The sequence below is a fragment of the Sturnira hondurensis genome, unplaced genomic scaffold (assembly GCF_014824575.4).
Source record: "Sturnira hondurensis isolate 20B ecotype Veracruz unplaced genomic scaffold, ASM1482457v3 Scaffold0017746, whole genome shotgun sequence".
NCBI classification, from domain to species: Eukaryota; Metazoa; Chordata; class Mammalia; order Chiroptera; family Phyllostomidae; genus Sturnira; species Sturnira hondurensis.
In genome coordinates this window covers 318273-337524 of record NW_028090377.1, presented here as the reverse complement: position 1 = coordinate 337524, position 19252 = coordinate 318273, and the positions used below count along the sequence as shown (strand labels likewise).

At 57.0% G+C, this 19252-nt stretch overlaps 1 protein-coding gene across 2 annotated transcripts in view; it reads right to left on the bottom strand.

The window, feature by feature from the left end:
* Nucleotides 1-19252, bottom strand: part of PDE2A (phosphodiesterase 2A) — a 64299-nt gene that overhangs the window by 10364 nt on the left and 34683 nt on the right. For both annotated transcript variants that reach the window (XM_037068612.1, XM_037068613.1), the window contains 10 exons: nt 17122-17210; nt 10164-10273; nt 9272-9327; nt 4605-4664; nt 3849-4002; nt 3591-3643; nt 3320-3394; nt 3169-3210; nt 2574-2642; nt 2191-2321 (listed from right to left, as the gene is read on the bottom strand). In XM_037068612.1, the coding sequence (XP_036924507.1) occupies nt 2191-2321; nt 2574-2642; nt 3169-3210; nt 3320-3394; nt 3591-3643; nt 3849-4002; nt 4605-4664; nt 9272-9327; nt 10164-10273; nt 17122-17210 (839 nt within the window). The remainder of the gene's footprint in view (nt 1-2190; nt 2322-2573; nt 2643-3168; nt 3211-3319; nt 3395-3590; nt 3644-3848; nt 4003-4604; nt 4665-9271; nt 9328-10163; nt 10274-17121; nt 17211-19252) is intronic.

The following is a 19252-nucleotide window of genomic DNA, read 5'->3' as shown; positions in this document are numbered from 1 at the left end:
ATTTATCCTCATATCCATTCGTCCAGGAAGCCCACTCAAAGGTCCACCAGCTAACCCCCCTCTCCTCCACTGGGGCTGACCACCGCACAGGTGGCTTGGGCAACTCCCTCAGATGGAGGCTCCCTGAAGGGGGAGCTCTCATTCTCCTCAGAACAAAACATGTTCTCTTCTGGCTATCCCTTCTAGAAGCCCAGTCATGTCCCCCCATCCTCTGACTTCAGATTTACCCAGACTGAGGCTGGGCCTCCCCACTTGGTCTGGAGACTTGCCCAGGCCAGAGTTGGGTGTTCCCTTGCTCCTCCCCAAAGGCCCCTCCAGGCTCAGGGATGGGGGTGGCATTGCCTTGTCTTGTCCAGCTATCCACTGTCCTGCTTTCCCTGACTCTCCCCTCATCTTTGGGCATCTCTCAGCTTCAGCCGTACTAAAACCCTCACCATTCTGAGAAGACCTCTGGCTCCTTCACACCTTCATGCTTCCCCCACACTGTCTGCTCTACCTACAATATCTTTCCTGCCCACCTCCGTCTATACCCTGAGATAAACTTTAAGTCTTGAAGGCAGGAACCACAACTGCATCACCCCATGCCCAGTGCAGAGCCTGGTTCAGGGGAGATATTTGGGAAGCGTTTGCTTGATGACTAACTGTACCCTCCCTCTGCCCTTGCCACCAGCCCCACCACACCCCCAGCTGAAGGGATTCGGGAGTCCCTGTTCTCCAAATTCCAGGCGGCTTCTCTGCAGTCGGTGCTTTGAGCTGAGCCCCACCTTGGCTCATACACTCAGCACCCACTTCCTGAGATATGTGGAGCCCAGAGATGGCCCTGCCCTTGTTCTTGGCCTCAGGGCTGTCACCAAGGCCCCATCTCATTTGCTTTCTGATACTATCTCTCCTTTAGGTCTAGGTCTAGGTCTAGAACTCAGTCCTACAACCAGCAGACAGAGGTCACAGCCCTCCTCGGACCCCCACTTGCTCTGCACTCCTCTCCTGAAAGGCCTTTCCAAGGCCACCTGGTGAGCACACAGGTGGACACAGTGGGTGCTCAGTGTGTGTTATACTGAGTGGCATAAACTCTCCCACCACTAGGAGGCCCACCTGTTCCTTGTGACAGATCCCACATCGCCTCATTCTTTATTTCCCCAGGTCCACTGGCTGCCTGCAGAGTTCCATGTTTGAGCATCCTGCTACACAGACCTGCAACCCCCAGATCTCTGCCACCCCTGCAGACCCCACTCCTGGGCCTCTGACACCTCTCTGGTCCTAACGTCCCCAGGGTCCACTTCCTGCAGGGGCCCCAGGCCCTCAAACCCAGCCTGTTTGTTTGAGCCCCGGGGGCCAAGCATCTCGTCAGCATCGCTCTGCATCCTGGAATCCAGACTCAACCCTTCACCTGCTGCTCCTCCCTTCCTGTAGGACTCCGCCTAAACTGCTAGACAAAGTGTGGCAGCATTTGCATCCTGGCCCTACTTCCAGGACAGACATAGCTAATCAATCATAGTACTAAGATCCAGTCTCAACACAATGCTTTAAGCAGGCAGCTACTGCCAATTAGTGAATCGGTACAGGACATGAAATCTATGGTACAACTCCTGGACCCCAAATCTGAACTCAGTTCTTGAGATATTCTTCCTAACTAAACTTCTTTACCTGACTCTGCATCCTGCCCACCACTTCCTTTTTTTAAATTTTTTTTATTCTTACAGCTGCCCTGTTGGTGCCTATAAAAGCCCTCAGCTCAGCCCAGCCCACAAGCCTGTATTCCCTTCAGCCATTGCCCGCTCCGTCAGTGCCCTGCTCTGCAGGTCCCAGAGAGTTCACCCACCCCAGAGCTCGCTGCCCCTCTGTCAGGGAGTTCCCAGCAGAAACGCCAAAACAGGGGATGGCGAGTCGGGGGAAGGCCAATATCCAACCTCATAAAATAGGCAAAGAGAAGGAGAGCTCATGGGGACCTCAACAGGATTTTACATAAGTGAAAGTGGGTGATGGAGAATCAGCAATTAGCTGTGCCTCAGCTGCAGCAGCTGCAAAAGCATAGCACCCCCTAATTCTATGGTCTTTTGCAATGACAAACCATTCAGTCCCCTCTGCTGGAAGAGCACCCCTGCGAGTACCCTTCCAGCACTGTTACCCTAGTGGAACCCTGTCCAGGCTCTCAGCTCACCTCCTGACCCACATCACCCCACCCAAACTCACAAGTCTCCTCCGAGCTTGTTGAAGGCACAGGCCAAAGCCACCACCTGGTCCGTGGCCCGGCTGATGACGGGGACACACAGCATGGTCTGCAGCTCACAGCCTATCATGCTTTGTAGCTGCTGCACATCCTCCTGCAAAGGGGAGGCCAGTCAGGGCAGGGGAGGAGGGAGAGAAGACCAGCCCTTCACCACACTCCGCAGCGGTGGTTCTCGGGGACTCCTGCAGGGTGGGAAGTGCTATGACATGGGGCAAGTTGGGAGAAAGTCCCCAGGTCTTTTCTCCAGCATTCCCAGGCCACCCTGTCCCAGAGATCGTGGCCCTGAAGACTGGACAGGAGGCTTTCCCTTTGCCTTCTCCCCTGGTCCAGCCAGGCCATGGCTTACTGAAGTGAGATCTTTCCGCTGGATAGACTCCTTGTCTTCCACCACCTTGCCCAGGCGTCCCATGGTCAACTGCGGAGTAAGGGGAGGCTGAGTCAGGGTCCAGCCTGGCTGGAGGTCAGGCAATCTCAGACCCCATCCCTCACCCCAAAGTCTGGAAGTTCCAGGGCCTTTTAAGTCAGTCCAGATAACAGATGGAGTCAACACTGAGAAAGGGGGCACGGTGTTCTGCTCCTGACCAGAATGCCCTATGGGAGACTTTATGGTCTCCCCTAACTGGGAGAGAGAAAAGAAGGCTCCAGATTCTCATCCATCTCAATGGCTTCTACCAGAGCCAAATCCAGACACACCCCAACAAAAGTGAACTGGCCCCAAGTAAACCTTTCTGAAGATCGTGTGAGAGTTCTCCTAGCGAATCCTAATCAGGAAAGGTTGTGAGCGCTCATGACATTTCTAATTAGATCCCAAGATCCAGATAACCCCCTCAGGGTCCCACAGAGTCTAGCAGGCCCCAGTCTGACCGGGCAGACCCCAGATGTGCCTAGCTCGCCTGCACTGCTCCTGCAGACTCCGACACAGGGGGCGACACAGGACTTACCGGAAAGCTGATCTCTTCCCCCAGCACTTTATCTCCGATGACCTGAGGGCAGACGGGCAGCGACCCGTTAAAGGATAAACGAGGTTTTTCTCCTCGGAGACCCCGGGCCTTCTCCCGGTCCCACGGGTCCCACCGCGGCCCGGGCCCTCACCTTACAGGAGAGCTGGAGATTGTCCTCGGACACCAGCAGGAGGCAGCAGCGGGAGGCCTGAGTCTCCTGCTGCAGCTGGAAGGGAGGGACAGAGGGAGAAGCTGACCACGGACCTGGGCCACCCCCACTCCCCACCCTCTGGCCCCTCTGAGGCTCCTCTGGTAGGTGGAGGAGAGACGAGGGGCGGGACGTCGGAATCTGAACTGAGGCGGAGAGCTCTAGAAGACGCCGGTCCCCGGAGGAGCACAGGGGAAGGGGCCTAGGAACTCACGTATTGGAGGACTTTGAGCTGCAGGGAAGAGGCATCCAGGTCGTAGAGTTCCCCTGAAACGACAGGGCATGGATTAGAGAGAGGGCCCTTAGACTCCCCCAAGCCTGCGCCACCTCCTGCTCCACCTGCGAGTCCTGCAATGGATCGCCCCCCGGCCCTCCCCCGGCCCCGCCCCATCTCCAAGGCCCAACAAGTAGGCCCCACCCCTCCAAGTTCGACTCTGCCCCGCCCCCAGGACAGGCTTTGCTGAATCCTCACCGCACAGTTGCAGGATCTTTCGGTCCTGGTGGGTGTATGCAACCCCGCCCTCGTGGTCTCCCGCCGTCACCGCTGGGGGGTTCTGGACCGCTTCGGGGGCAACTCCGGGCCCACGCTGCTGCAGCGCCTGCACCCTTCGCAGGGCCACCAGGGTCTAGGTAGGGCCAAGAGATCAGTGGTCAAGCCACTCGCCTCACCTTCACCCCGTCGTCACCTCAAGACCCTTGGCCTTTGCTCAAGCCATTTCCTGTGCCAGCAGCGCTCATCGCCCCCAGCCCCGTCCCTCAGCGCTCCACCCGACGGTGGGCTGCTCCCACTGCCTCTGGGGCGTCCCTCCCTCCATGAACACACAGGTAGAGGGTTTGTCTCCACCCAGAGCCCTTCACAGAGAGGCCAGGGTCAGATTTCTCCGTGTCTCTAGCCATAGGGAATCCTAAATCCTTGTTAAAGTCCCAACATAAAATCTCAGAAAAGAGCCTCAGTATCATCATGTAGGTAGTCCTTCCTATGCACTGACAGGACCCGTAACTGGCCTTATCTCACCAGTACCCTACTAGGTCAGTGCCTTTCTTATCCTCAGTTTCAGGTGTGAAACTGGTGCTCAGAGAGGTTAAGTGACTTGCTCAAGGTCACACAGCCCAAAGGTGGTGCACTGGAACCCTGGTCTCTCCAGCTCCCTGACCAGATCATCTGCTCACCCATTGTACCTGAGGGCCTCCAGCAGCCCCACCCTACCCCAGCCCTGCCCCCACTCACATGCTTCTCCACAGCTTGGAGGCTCCGCTCTTCATTGTCACTCAGTTGGCCACAGTGCACCTGGAGGTATGTGGGAGAGGGACTAGCAGTGACCTTCCCTAGCCTCCTCTCTCTGCCAGAGGACCCTCCCCATGCCTGGCACACACCCGTCCCCACCAACACATGCATACTCCAGTCTGTGGGCTTCATTGATAACCTGTCCTTCTGGCCAAACCCATGGCCCCAGAAAAATATCCGCCTCTCCAGGAAGCCTTCTGGGGCTAGTCCAAATAAAAGTGGGACTTCTCTGATCGCGGCCTTTTCAGTCACTGTTCCGTAACGGCATGATTCAGGTATGTGGTGAGGGAAGGGGGTGACCCGGGACTCCTCTTCATCTCCCAGCCTATGGGGCCTACAGGACCTGGCCATGGAATCAGTACTACTAGCCTCAGCCTTCCATTTCCATCCTTTCTGCGTCAGGGTTTGAGCTGTTCCTGAGTAGGGGTTAGGAAAAAGGTCCGACATTTATGATGCATCTGCTGTGCCTTCAGAACTTGAGAGGGTGAGTGAATGAATGAATGAATGAAGAAATAAAGTGCTTTGCCTTACATGGGATTCTCAGCATCCAGTAGGGCAGGCTTTCACTGTGCAGATAAACCAAGGCCCAGAAAGGTTGAGTGGCAGAGTCGGGACCGTGCCAACCACTCTCTTACCTTCTCTGCCCAACTTCCACTCTCTAGACCGAATCTCATCACCACCCATATGAACCTGCCCCTCCCTAACTTCCCTGTGTCAGCTACCAGAAATCCCCCAACCCCTCTTTCACACTCAGTGAAGTCCCTTCCCCAAACCCTGCTTGGGTGCTTGACACAGAAAATGGGAGGGGGAGAGGAAGGGGTGGCAGTCTGGGACCCGCTAGCAAAAGAAGGCCCTGCCAGCAAAACTCCACTTGCGTCACCAGTTCCTGCTGGTGCATGCCCGGAGCTGCTCACCACCGGTGGGGCACCCCACAGTGACTGCTCTGGGGTGCCCTTCTTCTTCCTCCCTTCCCACTCAGCAGATGCCTGCCTGCCTCTCTCTAGGCCCCTTGCCAGGAGCAGATGGAGAAGAGGAGATCAGCAGGCTCCCAGGAAGCTCACATCTGGCTGTGCGGGATGGGGGATGTGGTTGGCGGTACAGAACCTCATACCTGAGGGAGAAGGAGCGGGCAGACTGGGTGGATTGGAACTTAGAGACTGTGGGAGCTCAGAGCAGGAGGGCACCTGAGAGGCTTGCAGAACTGGCACCGAAGCATGGAGAGGACAAGGAGAGCCTGGAGAGAGGGTCACTGCAGGCAGGAGCTGTCCTCCTAGCAGTGCTGGGTAGGAGTCGGTACAGGGAAGTGAGGACAAGGCAGGAGTGGGGTCTGCAGTGCCCCAGGAGGGAGGGCCTTGAGTGCCGGGCCAAGGAACTGGACTTTAGTTTGAGGGCCATGACCTATGGGGTGTAAGGGGAATTGGAGGGAGCAACACTGGAGGCAAAAAGACCTGAGGCCTGACTCCCAAGGGACGGGGATCTGAAAGAGGCTGGGGCGTGGCTCGTCTGCCTGAGGCTCCCATGCACACGTCAGCAGCTTACTGTTTGCAGACGGGGGAGGATGCCTATTTGTTCTGTCTGCTTGGACCTGGGAAGGTCCAAGGGAAGGTTAGAACCCCCCTAAGCCTATGGGGGCACCGAGTTCCTGGGCTGCCGAAACAGCTTGGTCTCCTATAGAGCTGGGAAGCTGAACAGGTGCCTCCAAAGGCCAAGAGAAAAGAAGGAACTGTGGAGCCCTCCACCCCTGGGGCCTCACCCCACCCCAGCACACACTCCTGGGCTGCCTCACCCCTTCCCCACCCCAGCAGGTGCACAAACACAGTGCACTCTCTCCTAACAACCCCCAGGGCCCCCACCACACACACCCATACTCATACGCATTTTCCCATGGAGATATACAGGCGTGTACACACATACACACAAGTGAATACATACGATTCAGCCACCAATTCAGACACCCATACACCCATGCCCACGCCCCCAATTCCTATACCACCCACATGCGCACATTCATAACTGTCCACGGGCTACTTGAGTTTGCATACCCAAGAGCCATGCACGAATTCTGCTCCCCCCCCCCCCAGATGCAAACACACCGCCATCAACACTCACACATGGCTTTTGCTCAGGAACAGAAACAGGCACTTACACCCACTCTCGCTAATCAGGGAGCTTGTCTGGGGCCCGGTGGTAACATTCAGCGCTGAGCACTGGGGCTGCAGAAAAGGCTGAGAATCCAGCACAGCCCCTATACCCCTCATCCTCCCCAGGCTCAATGTGGCTAATCCCCATGTAAGGAGCTGGCGTGGCTGGCACAGCTGGGGGGGAAGCGTGGGCACACATCATGCATCAAATGCCAGAGACCAAGTGCCGCCCACTTCTCAAAGGGACTTATTATCCAAGAACTGAAGAACAGAGCCAGAAACTCTGTTCCTCGCGCAGAAAATCTGTGATCAAGGTGCCCGGAGCCTCGGCTGCAGAGCCCGGGACCGCCCAGGCAGTCCTGCCTGCGGACGGCCTGTTTCTCAGACAGCCTGCCTTTGGCCACACACTGTCAGGCCCCGGTATTCCTCACAGCAATTCCTGGTTCCCTTGCTTGCATTTGCCATCATTTGCAATTCCACCCTGATTTTGCCCCCTTGTTTGTCTGTCTCTTTGAGCCCTGTAGACTTGGTCTGTGGAAGCAGTGCCTCCTGCCTGGTCTGTCTCCATCACTGCTGTGTTCGCAGCACCTAGCACACAGAGCCTGGCAGCGCTCGTGAAATATGCCTTTGATTGATGGATGGGTGGATGGATGATTGTCAAGAGCAGGGACTCAGAGAGGGGAATGGGACTTGTTAAGGAAGGAGCCAGTGAGTCAGCCCTCCCAAAACATCTGCCCTGTACACCCCCTGTACCCTGTGCACCCTCTGCCCTTGGGATGAGGTCATGGCTGGGAGGTTCAAGGGTGCCTGTGCTGCGTCTCGGAGGATGTGAGGGCCTGTGGCCCAGGAGCACCGGGGCGGAGCAGCAGGGCAGGGTCCGTCAGATGTGTCTGCACTGGGGAGGGGGGTGTCATGGAGAAGTGCTCCTCTACTTGAGTAGGAGGGCACAGGCTTGGAGAAGAGGCAGGCTGTGAATAATCCAAATACCTTTCAAGAGCTCTTCACTGCCAGGGGTGTTCAGGGAGGTAAAAGACAGTTTGGGGGAACATCTCCTGGGAGCCAAAGTCCCAGGCAGCATCTTGCTTACCAGCAGGCACCCCATGCCTCTGCCTCCCCAGCATCACACCTTTCCCCCAATCCTCCACCACCCATCTCCCCACCTGCCTTTGCTCATGCAAAGATCTGTCTGGAAGATCATGTCCCTTCTCTGCCCGGCGACCTCCTACCCCTGCCCCAGCACCTACTCAGACGCTCTCTCCAACTGGGAGGTAATCCTTGCCCTCCAGCCTCTCCCAGCAGAGCACCTGTGTTTATTTCCTTTGGGCGGTAGGGGTCTGAGGGTGCTCCTGCCTTCCTCCAGACTGAGAGCTTCTAGAAGGCAGACACGGTCTGACTCCTCTCCCTGCCCCAGCACACAGCCTGGCGCAGGTCCCGGAGCAGGGTTTTGCTAGAGTGAGTTAAATTCAACACAACACACACCTACACGCCGCAGGCCTTTCTTCCCTAGGTCGGAAAGCTAAAGCCTGGACTCCCGGCCCAGACTGAGCCTGGTGGATGGCAGTCACGGAACCATCCTCTTGCCCACAAGATGAACAGCCTTCCAGACTCTTCCCCTCGGTGGGGTCGCTTCTCTTCTGACCCAGTTCTCACAGCCCCAACACGGGAAGTCCTTCTCAGGAACCTGACACCCCAAACTCCTTTTCCCCGGTAAAGGTGGGTGACCCGAGTCACCGCCTCCCACCTCCACTTCTGCACATTGTCCGAGCCCCATCCCCTCTGAAGAGACCAGCTGTGGCGCGGATTGGAACCGAAGGAGGGAGGGACCCTGTGCTCAGGACTCTGTGCCAACAGCAGATCTGTTCCCTGTGGGAGCAGAAGCTGGGGGGCGGGGGGAACCAAGGGGGCCGTGTCTCCCTCAGTCAGGCAGATGGGACACTGAGGAGACCAAGCCAGATACCCCTTCCTTCCTGCCCTCTCCCCTCCTCTCCCCGGGCACCCCCCCCCCCACTGCCCTCCGCCTCCCCTCCAGCAGCTCCGGAAAGGCCAGCAGCATCAGAAAGCTTTCATCGTGTTTTGATGAGCTGGGGGAGCCCTGGGTGCACCGAGGCCAGCTCATGCATCTGTCTGCGCTCCAGGTCGGCTCCTTACTGAAGTCATGGTGATTTAGGGGTGCTAACCCTTCTGTCCCCGGGATAGGGAGAAGACTGTGATGTCCCCTCCACGTGGGAGAAGAGCCTGGACAGGGACAGAGCCCAGCCGCTTGGCCCCGCCCACTCATGGTGGGGCAGAGGGGGTGGTGTGGGAGGAGCCCCAGACTTCTCCCAGACCCCATTTTTACTACTCCAGCCCAGCTTGCTGCTCTCAACACACACATACACACACACACACACACACACACAAATACAGAACTCCGTCCACTGCTTCCTCCCCCACTCTCCTCTCCCCATCTCACCCCACAAGGGCTCTTACCAAGATGACCGCTGCCACAGCCCCAGCCTCCTTGTCCACCAGCGGCGTGACCAGCACTGAAGGGGAGAGGGCAATGAGGTGGTCCTGCGGGGCCAGTGAGGCTCAGAGATACTGAGCCAGGACCCGGGGAGGAAGACAAAGACACAGACAGAGAGAGGCTGGGACAGAGACACAGAGGGACCCAGAGACCCAGAGAAAGAGGGGGGCATCCTGAGGCAGCGACCAAAAGAAACACGATGAAGACCCCCTACGTGGCAGAAAACCCCCTCACTTGACAACCTTCTTGAAATCCTCCCAGCGACCCTGAGAGGGAGGGAGGCAGGTCAGGTGAGCACCCCTATTTTACAGATCGGGAAACTGAAGCCCAGAGGGGGGAAGTGACTTGCCCAAGATCACACAACAAGTCAGGTCTCCTGACTCCCAGTCTTGTGCACTTTCCACAGCGAAACAGAGGACAGAGACCTGGAGAGACTGAGACACGAGGCGGAGAGACATGGCGGACAGGGGCACGGACAGGAAGGGAAAGACAAACAGACAGTGACAGAGAGAGCATGACAACAGCTACACCCATCTAGCAACAGGCACAAACACTTCATCACTGCGGCCACCGGCCACCAAGCCCCAGTATGTGGCAGGCCCTTAACATGCGTTATCTTATCCGATCCTCTTCGCCACACCCCCTTAAGGTAGGCTCTGCTGTCCCCGTTTTACAGATCAGGAAACTGAGGCTCAGCGGTTAGTAGCACAACAGAGAGAGAATTAGATGGAGGGCTTGCTACAGACACAGAGCGAAAGAAAGAAGGAGACCGACAGATGAAAGCAGGAGACAGACGTGACCTGGGGAGCAGGGGCCACAGTCCCTCTTTGCCCCTGCCCAGCTCCCAGCCCTTACCTTGGGTGTCGGGAGCCAGTGGGGCCACCAACTTGGCCAAAGCCTTCCCGGGCAGGTCCGAGGGACCCAGTCCATTGCAGCCCAGCCGCTTCCGGGAGATCAGAGCCTCTCTGAAAAGAGGACATGACCCCACCTGTCAGCCCCTGGGTCAAAGAGAACAAGCCCTGGCGCAGGGACACAGAGCAGGCTGGCCCCTGCACATCTGCAACCATCTGGACAAGCTGACCTGCTGCAGAGTGGACATGAGGAGGACAAAAATAAGAGTCAGGGACCCTCGTCAGCCATTGTCTGGCCTCTGGTGCCTCTTGCTAGTAGATAAGTGAAAGGGACCTTAAGAGCCAGCCGACATCCCCAGAGCAAAGAAAGCAAGGGCGTGGAGCTAGGCTGCCTGGGTTAAATCTGACCGTGGCTACTACTTGACCTTGGGCAAGCGACCTACCCTCTCTGAGCCTCCCAGATAACTGCCATAAATAAAGTTTATCAGACTTTCTCTTTATGCCACAGTCCAAGCAAATCACACAGATGAACTCAGAATTCCCAACAATCCTCTGACTCCAATATTATCATCATCGTCACTATTTTCAGGTGGAAGAACTAAGGTGCCAAAAAGTTAAGTGACTCGTCTAGGGTTGCATGGCTAGGAAGTGGGAGACCCAGGATTTGAACCCAGGCAGCTGGCATCAGAGGCCACACTCCTAACCAGTATGCTTAAACCTTCCTGAAGACCGAAGTGGGTGTGAGCCTCCACCAGGGAACTGGCATGGACGTTGAGGAGGCAAAGGGCACAGGTGTGAGGGTGGGTGTGGGAAGAATGAGTTTCTCTCTGCCCTCACCACACACGTCACGCCCCCCCCCCCCGGCCCACCTCAGCCTCTGGCTCTTTCTGCTTCATTAAGTGACGGATTTTTCACCAAACGTCACTCCCTGGTGATTAATTGTCCTGAGTTCCTCATCTCTCATACTGCCTCCACTTAACTGAGTTTGTAGGAATGTCCTGGCCTAGCTAAAAGAGAAGTTTGGTTGTGGGGAGGCGGGGTGCTGGGACTCCCTTGTGTGTGTGTTTGAGGGGCGGGAATCACTTAAGGGGAGCCCAGCAAAGGTCAGATGAAAAGAAGAGAGCCATCGGCCTCCAAGTCTCCAAATCAGATCACAGCAGCTGGAGGAATCGGGGACCAAAAAGCTGGGCCTCTCAGTCAGGCCCCATAGCCTTCTGAACCGGAAGTGTTGGCTCTTGGCCTTCGGTTCAGAATCTATTAAGAACCAGTGGTGTCTCCCAGCTCCCAGCCCTCACACCCTGGACGTTTACAGCTCCTGGTGTGCCGGGCTCGTTCTGGGGTGTGACCGTGCCAATCGCCCCAGGAAGGAGAAGGAATCCAGGGTGGCAGGTGCGGGGGCGGGGCGGGCCATGGCAGCTACGTTTTCTGATGACTAAATTGGTAAAGGCTGGGACTTCCTGGAGGCCAGGGGCTGGCCTCGGTGACCTCGATTCAGATCCTCTTTGTGGACTCTTATCCAGCCACTCAGGCTGGGACAATCTGGCTACTGGGCAGCCACAAGGTGGCACTGGTCCCTGCATTGCTGGTCAGTGGACTCTGCAGCTTCATCCCCCTGGCCCCTGGCTCTACACTTGCAATCCTCCCCACCAACTGACCCCACGGCCCCACGCCAGACCCAGGTCTGCCTTGACCTCCTCGCTCCCCCCAAAGGGACCCTGATGAAGGAATCTACCCTCAGCTTCTCTTCTGCACAAAACTCCTCCTTCTGTGTTAATGGCCTCATGACTCTCCAGTGTCCCCTCTCATGAGCTCCAGACACCCAAAGACCTCCCAGAGGCTTGCCCTGCATGTCCCTGAGATTGTTGAAGGTACCCAGTCCCAATCCGAACGTACCCTTGCCACCAATACCCCCAAAGTGGCACAGCCATCCGCCAGGCCCCTTGCGGCCTGCCCACAAACTATCCTGTTGCCTCCCTCTTCCTTACCTCCCCCAGCCAAGGAGCGAGTCACCTCCCATGCATCTCTCATGACTTTCCTCTGAAAGAAGTTCAGAGTTCCATTCCCGAGCCACTGCCCAGCTCACACAGAGCCACCGCTCCCTGGCCCTGCAGCAGCCTCTAGCCTAGCTTCCTGCCTGCTGTCCAGTCCCTAAATCCGGTCCCTAAGTCTTTCACTCCATGAAGTGTTTATCCCAGGTCATTCTGGGTCAGGTTTGGTGCCCAGAACTGAGTGAGAAGAGGAGGCAGGTCACACGCCCAACTCCCGGAGTCCCCACGTCACGCAGGGACTGACAAGCAGACCCCTGCTCCAGTGCCAGGGTGCAGGCTCTGACAAAGGGAGGAAGAGTACGCCCAGCCTACCCAGGTGCAGGACGGAAGTGGGGTCAGAGAAGGTTTCCTGGAGGAGGGTATGCAGGAGCTGCGCCCTGGAAGACGTGCAGAGGTTAACAAGGCACACAGGAAGGAAGGTACCGGTGGAGGGAACTGCACGTGCAAAAGTTTGGAGGGGAGAAAGAATGTGTGCAGTGGGGCGGTCCAATGGCCAAGGAGCTGGTGTGGCTGGACGGCAGGGAGCAAGACCAGAGGGGAACGGGGACCTGAGAAGCTGGGCTTGACCCTGAGGGCAGTAGGAGACCCAGGAGGCACTTCAGCAGGGGAAGGTAAAGGTCAGGTTTGATTGCTAGCTGCTGAGGAAAAACTCTCACTACACAGGAAGAATTTGACAGACTGGAAACTCAGTAGCAGTGAGCGTGCCACAGTCTCAGTGGTCCAGACAGCAGAGGGGAGCCTGGGCTGGGGCAGGTCAGCCCGGCGGGGCCCAGCTCTCCCACTGAGTGTGGGGCCTCCACGGATCCTCCACCCTCAGGAGTCCTATGCCCTGGCACCTCGCTCCGCATCCTGGTCTCGCTGGCCCAGCCACATCCCATGGCCCCAGTCTGGACTGTGCTCCTCTCAGCCCGCCCCCATTCCAGCCCCTTTCCTGTCCCTACCTTTCCCAGAGCTGCTGTCCCCACCCCAGATGGGGGTGGAGGCTTTGTCCCCTGCTCACACCCGAGATGGTTCTCTCCTCTACTCAGAGCCCCTGATCTACCTGCTTCTTTTCCCCTCCTGACGAGCCCACCCCACTCCCCTCTCTCCGGGTGGATGGCGGGAGCTGAGGGCACTCCACACCCGGGGGCCAGCTGTCCAGGTCGAAGGCTGATGACTCAGCCCTGGGCGCCTGGGTGGTCATGATCTGTCCCGCTGAAGATAAAGACAGATGGGCGCAGAGTGGAGAGAGGAATGGGTGTGGACTTTATGACAGTTCCGTCCCTTTAACAACTATTTGTTTAGTGGGAAGAGCGGATGGAAAGGCTTTCTGTTGGTGGGGTCGGTGGCCTGGAGAGAGCTGGGTGTGCAGACCACGTTTCACTCTTCTGAGACCCTTCTTCGGCGAGACCCCCACCCTTTTCCGGTACCCCTCCTCCCAGCCTCAACCCAGCCCTGGCCTTTCCTCTCTCGGAGACAAATTATGATGCTGGCCAGGACCTGGTGCTCCCCCTCCCTCCCTCTCCCAGAGTGTGGGGCTCCAGAAATGGGAACAGACTATTCCCTTGAGACAAATCAGATGGACAGACAGATTCTGCTGTGAGACAGGACCAGCTCTAAGGAAGCAACTCCTCAAGGTTGAGCCCTGGGAACCCCTAAGTGGTAGTGGTGGTAGACCACCAGCTGGGGCTGGTGCGGGCAGTGTCTCTGTTCTGGCTGAAAGGCCCTGGATTTTGCTGCCCTCAGCAGTGAGTAATCAGAGGCTTTAAGATGGCGGGAGGCACAATAAGAAGAGAGTGGCAGGCTGGGGACTGAAATAGGCTGAGACATAGAGATGGGGAGCCCAGAAGAGGGAGGTGAAACCTTCCACGAAGCCCTTAGCCCAGGCAGCCCCCCAGGATTCTCTCCCAGTCACCCCTGAGGCCCTTTGCAGCTCTTGGAATCCAGAGCTGGTCCTGCCCTCAAATGTCAGCTTCTGAACCTGTCACCTCACAGAAGTTCATCCTGAGGCCCCGGAGAGAACGCACGGGATTGTAACTGCAGCCATGTTGTTCTGGCTCCAGATCTCCCGGCTCCCAGCCCAGGGTTCTGCTTGTAGACAGACTGACTACAGCCCAGGCACCTTTTCTGAAAACTGGGTTTTCCTTAGTGCCGGGCAACTATAGAGCAGACCTCCTACAGGGCCTCCATCTGGGCCTTGGAAAAGAAGCAAAGTGTGGGCTGGTCGAGATGGAGACAGCAGGGAAGGACTTTGCAGAGGAGAGAGCACGTCAAGCACGAGGAGGCAGGAAACACAGAACACGCTGAGAGGATGAAGCTGGGCGTCTAAGAGCCTGAGGGGTGGCAGGGGCCCAGGCAGGCGAGTCTGGGTAGCTGGTCGCCTCCCCACACACTGCCTGTGGCCCATCTGCACCCTGCCTGCCCACATCCGCCCTCTGCCTCTCCCCTCGGCCCTTATCTGTCTTTGTGACCTGCCTCCACTTCACACCTGCCGCATTGGCCAGCCCTCCAGGGTTTCCTGTAGCAGCAGCCCCTGCACTGGGCACCACCTGTGCCTCGGGCTCCACCTCAGCGGGGCAGGGGCCTGGCCTTGGTCTCCAGGTGGAGCCAGTGCCACAGAGGACACCCCTGGAGGCACCCTGTACTCAACCCCACCCATTTTCTAGAAGAAGAGACTGAGGCCAGAAGAGAAGTCATTTTCTCAAGGCTACCCGCTGTGTCAATGTGTGGGGATTTGGGGCTGGAAGGCCAGCAGCAGTCCCTGAGCCCCTACTGTGTGCCGGGCACTGTGACAAGCACGGACTGTCTGGCTGCCACGCCAGTGCCCTTCCTCCCGCCCCCACACACACATACTCATGTCTCAGCCCCAGTGGAGGAGGCAGGCTCACCACCAGATGTGAGGGTGGAGTGCAGATTTCACCCCCAATCTTTGCCACCCTGAATGAACTTCGATCTCCAGGTCCCAAGGATGCCCCTACCCCCTCACCTCTCACCAGCCTTACTTCCTCAGCCTCCTGGGATTTCTGAGCCCTGTCTCCCAGCAGGCACTCCCCTCTCCATGCCACAGAACCCTGGGCTAATTGCATTAAAACATTCACTCCTAATTGTCTTTTTTTGTTTTTGTTTTTGGGGGGTACCTTTTCCATAGGCTTCACTGAGTCTGAAGTGGTTGGGGGTTAGGGGACACTGAAAGGGTCTGAGCCCCCTCCAAGACGCCTGGACCGCAGACCCCCATCCCCAGCAACAGGAAGGAGCGTTTGCAGTCCCAGAGGGGGCAGAGTGAACCCTGAGGATGCTCCTGCCACCTCCTGAGCCTGCGGCCCTGGGCCCTTTCCCAGGGAGGCCTTCCTAGCCTGAAGAAACTTCCTGAATAAGGCAGGCTCATATTAAACAAAGTTCTTGAGAATTAGGGGTGGGGGAGCTGACTCAGAGGAGAAAAGGGAACATTACAGTATTTTTGTTTTCCCTTAAGATTCCAAAGATCTCCCAGCCCTATCCTGCCATCTTACAGACGGGACAGTAGAGGCCAGAGAGGAGCGTGGCTGGCTTGATCACTTAGTCCCTAAGGGGAGGAGTTGACAGGAATGCTGAAGGGGAGAGTGTCACCCACCACTCACCCTGTGGGGAAGTCAAATGGGAGAAGTGGAGGTGGGAAGGCTGTGGGGTGCTAGATGGGGAGAGACCCAGCATCCAGGAACCGGGGTTCCGCGCGCCAGGACCACCAGCATGGCCTGCATCGGCACCATCAGCATCCCCAAAGAGCAGCTCTTCCCGTGGCCTCTGAGAAAGGTGAGCATCTTGCCAGCCCCTTCTACTACCTGAAAAAGCCATGGCCCTGGACTTCCCGATTTGTTGGAGAAGCTCTCCCTCAGGGAGTGGGGTACTGCCTTCCAGTAACACCCTCCAGGCCCACTCAGCCCCCCAGATCCCAACCCGGAGGTCCCTGGCCCTGGATGGGCCTGTGGTGCTTAGAAGCCAGCGAGCACATCCTTCAAGCCCCGCCCTCCTCTGGATCGGTGCTCCTGCCTGTCAACGCTTTCTCATCTGACAAGTTCCACTTCCCCTCATTGTTCCCCGACTGGCCAGGAGCCAGGAGACCATGTCTGAGGCCTGGCTCTGCCTCACACTAGGTATGTGGTGTTGGACACACCACGTGTTTGCCCATCCAGAAAATAAGGAGGCTGAATTCATAGGCTCAGAAGTGTTAGGGGCCCATGGGGTGCTGAGCCCATCTTCCTAAAGTCAGTGATTCTAACACTCTATCTTCAGGAAAACAGAAGCAGACATTTAGCATTCATATAGCTTTAAGTGTTTTACATGTGCTAAACTCATTTAATTCTCCCAGCAACCCTAAGAGATAAGCACTATTATTATCACCGCTTTATAAACAAGAAAACCCGAGGCACAGAGAGGCACTTGCCCTAGGTCATACAGCCAGCAAACGGGGAGCTGGGGCTCAAACCCAGGCAGGCAAGCTCCAGCACCCACAGCAGGACAGCGCCTCTGCACTCTTCTCAGGTACCCATGTGCCCTGCAAGCCCAGCAGTCAGCGATTCCAAACCCCACCATTCTGTGATTCTGCGAGAACCCTCCAGGCAGTTTGCCCAGCCTGCTGGGGCTCTGAAGGATAAACAACAGCCCTGACGTTCAGAGACTCAGCTCTGAGGAGGCTGCAGCGATTTAGAAGAACTCTTTCAGAGAAAACCTACCAGTTGGCACGTTCCCTGTGCAGTTCACCGCCCCCAACCCAACACAAAAGAAAATATTGCTTCTCCCCTCTACGCTGGGGTCAGTGGCCCAGCCAAGAAACCCCACCTGGCAGGGAAGTTTAGGTCAAGGTCAGGTGGGGAAGGTCAAACCAGGTGACCTTGAAAGGTTCCCTAGGCCTGACATCCTTGACCATGAGGGAGGGCAATAGGATGAAGAACGGCTCACCGGACTTTCCCCTCCTGGGGCAGCTCGTGGGGAGGGTCCTCACACACCAGCCGGGACTCTCTGTCCAGCAGGTAGGTGTAGACAGTCTCCTAAAACAGAAGGCACTCGTGACACCCTGCAGACAGGGCCTCCCAGCTGCCAGTTCCAGCTTGTACACAGTTCCAGGTGACAAGGTCATGGACCCTCTGGGAGTGTGTGCAGGCATCTGGTTGTGTTCACTTCCCAGGTAATTCCAAATGCAGTCAGGGTGGGAAAATTCCCTTATGAACTCACCGCTTCACCTTCTCCCCTTGGAAGGGGTTCTGGGCAGGCGGTAACCCATGGCCCTGCGGGCTTTTCTTACTTATCACCCTAAGTCCAAGGTACTGAGGACGGGGTTTGAAGGTGCAGACAACTGTCTCACGCCTACCCTGGATGTTTCCTCGCCATGACTCCAGCCACAGCAAACAATAGCTGAGTGTCCACTCAGGGATCTACTGCAGGAGTGGCTCAGAATGCTCTGGTAGCTTTCCTCCTACCCCAACAACTCCACAAGAAACCACACATTGTGACTCAAGCTGGGAGGGCTTCCTGGAGGAAGTAGCCTTAAGTTGTATCTGGAAGGGAAATTAGACTCATTCAGGGAGTGGGCAAGGCACAGGAGAATGGCTCTTGGGCTGAGCAGCAGGTATGTAGGTGTGAGAGCGATAACCATTTATGGAACTAAGAGTGAGGGTAGGGGCACAGAAGACGGGCTTGGGGGCCACAGGGATTGAGCTGGAAGGGCCTGTAAACCAAGCTGGGGGAGGATGCCAGGGACTGGTGCTGGGTGGAGGGGGTGTGGGGTGATCCCTGAGAGACAGAAATAGATTTATATTTTGGAATGATCACTTTCCACAGTGAGGTCAAAGCTCTGCTCAGAGCTTGTCAAGTCTTAACTTGCTAATCTACCCTCTCCAAGAGCCCAGATCAGGTCTTGGTAAAATCAGTTGCCTTCACTGACCCACACACAAAATTACACATTCCCTCCAGGCAGGACTGGCTACTCTTAGGGCTCTACAGCCAATCCCCATTCAGCACAGCCTTGCAGAATACCTCCATGACCACACTGTGTATGACGAGGGAGAGCCAGGTGCCTGCGCTGTCCAGCAGAGCCCACGCCCCAGTGAGGGGCATCCACAAGCTCATCTGAGCATCCTGAGGGAAGCTGTTATCTCCGTGAGAGAATGGGGGACTATGCTGATGGTATCAGGGAGGGCTTCTGGAGGAGGTGACACATGAGCTAGGCGTTGGAGGCCCAACCCTCAGGGAGTGTGGAATCCTTTTCAGCAAAACCAGTTGCCTTCATGACTGTGAGTCCATAATCCTACCAACCCCTCTTGTTGCCTTTAGCTGTTCCCAGCCAGACCACACCCGCTCCCAACCCTCAGGAGTAGGCCCAGTCCTTCTCCCAGAGAACCCAAGCCGGACACAGTATGGTGTGGGATGGTGATGACGGGCTGAGAGGAGTGAGCGGGGCAGACACAGGCAAGGCCTGAAGCCCTCTTGTCCTCCTGGGTGAGTGTCCAGGCAGGGAGTTCAGGGGTGAGGAAATTGGTGGGAAGGAGGCCACCCCACCCCCTCACCTATATCCAGCCTCTTTCTTGTCATACAGCCGTGTTAGCAGCCCAGGAAGGGCCTGTGGGAAGTGCTCCTTAGAGATGAAGAGACCCCACAGCACCCAGGGTGTCACAGAGAGCCCTTCCCTGGCAGAGAGAGGGGTGGATGAGCTGGGGGTGGGTGGCAGAGAGGGCAGCTCCTTACTTCACATCCGCTGCCTGTCTGCCTCCCACCCCCTCACTCTCCTCAGCCTCTGGGTTAAAATTAGCTGAGCTTATTGGAGAGAAGAAGGGAACTGTTTCAGACACATCAGCACCATCTGCATTCGGGGCTGCCTGCCACAATGGGTGCTGATGAGGGAGCCAGGTGCTAGCGCCATCCTCATGGCGGGGGTGGGTAGGAAGACCCCTCCCCCTCAGCCTGAGGGAAGAGCAGACCTCTCATTTCCCTACCTCCGTTTGAAGGCTGAGCCTCTCTATGCAAACCAGCCAAAGTCAGGGCTTCCCTAGCTCAAACAGGTCTCTTGAATGAGCCAAGGTAGACATTACCCACT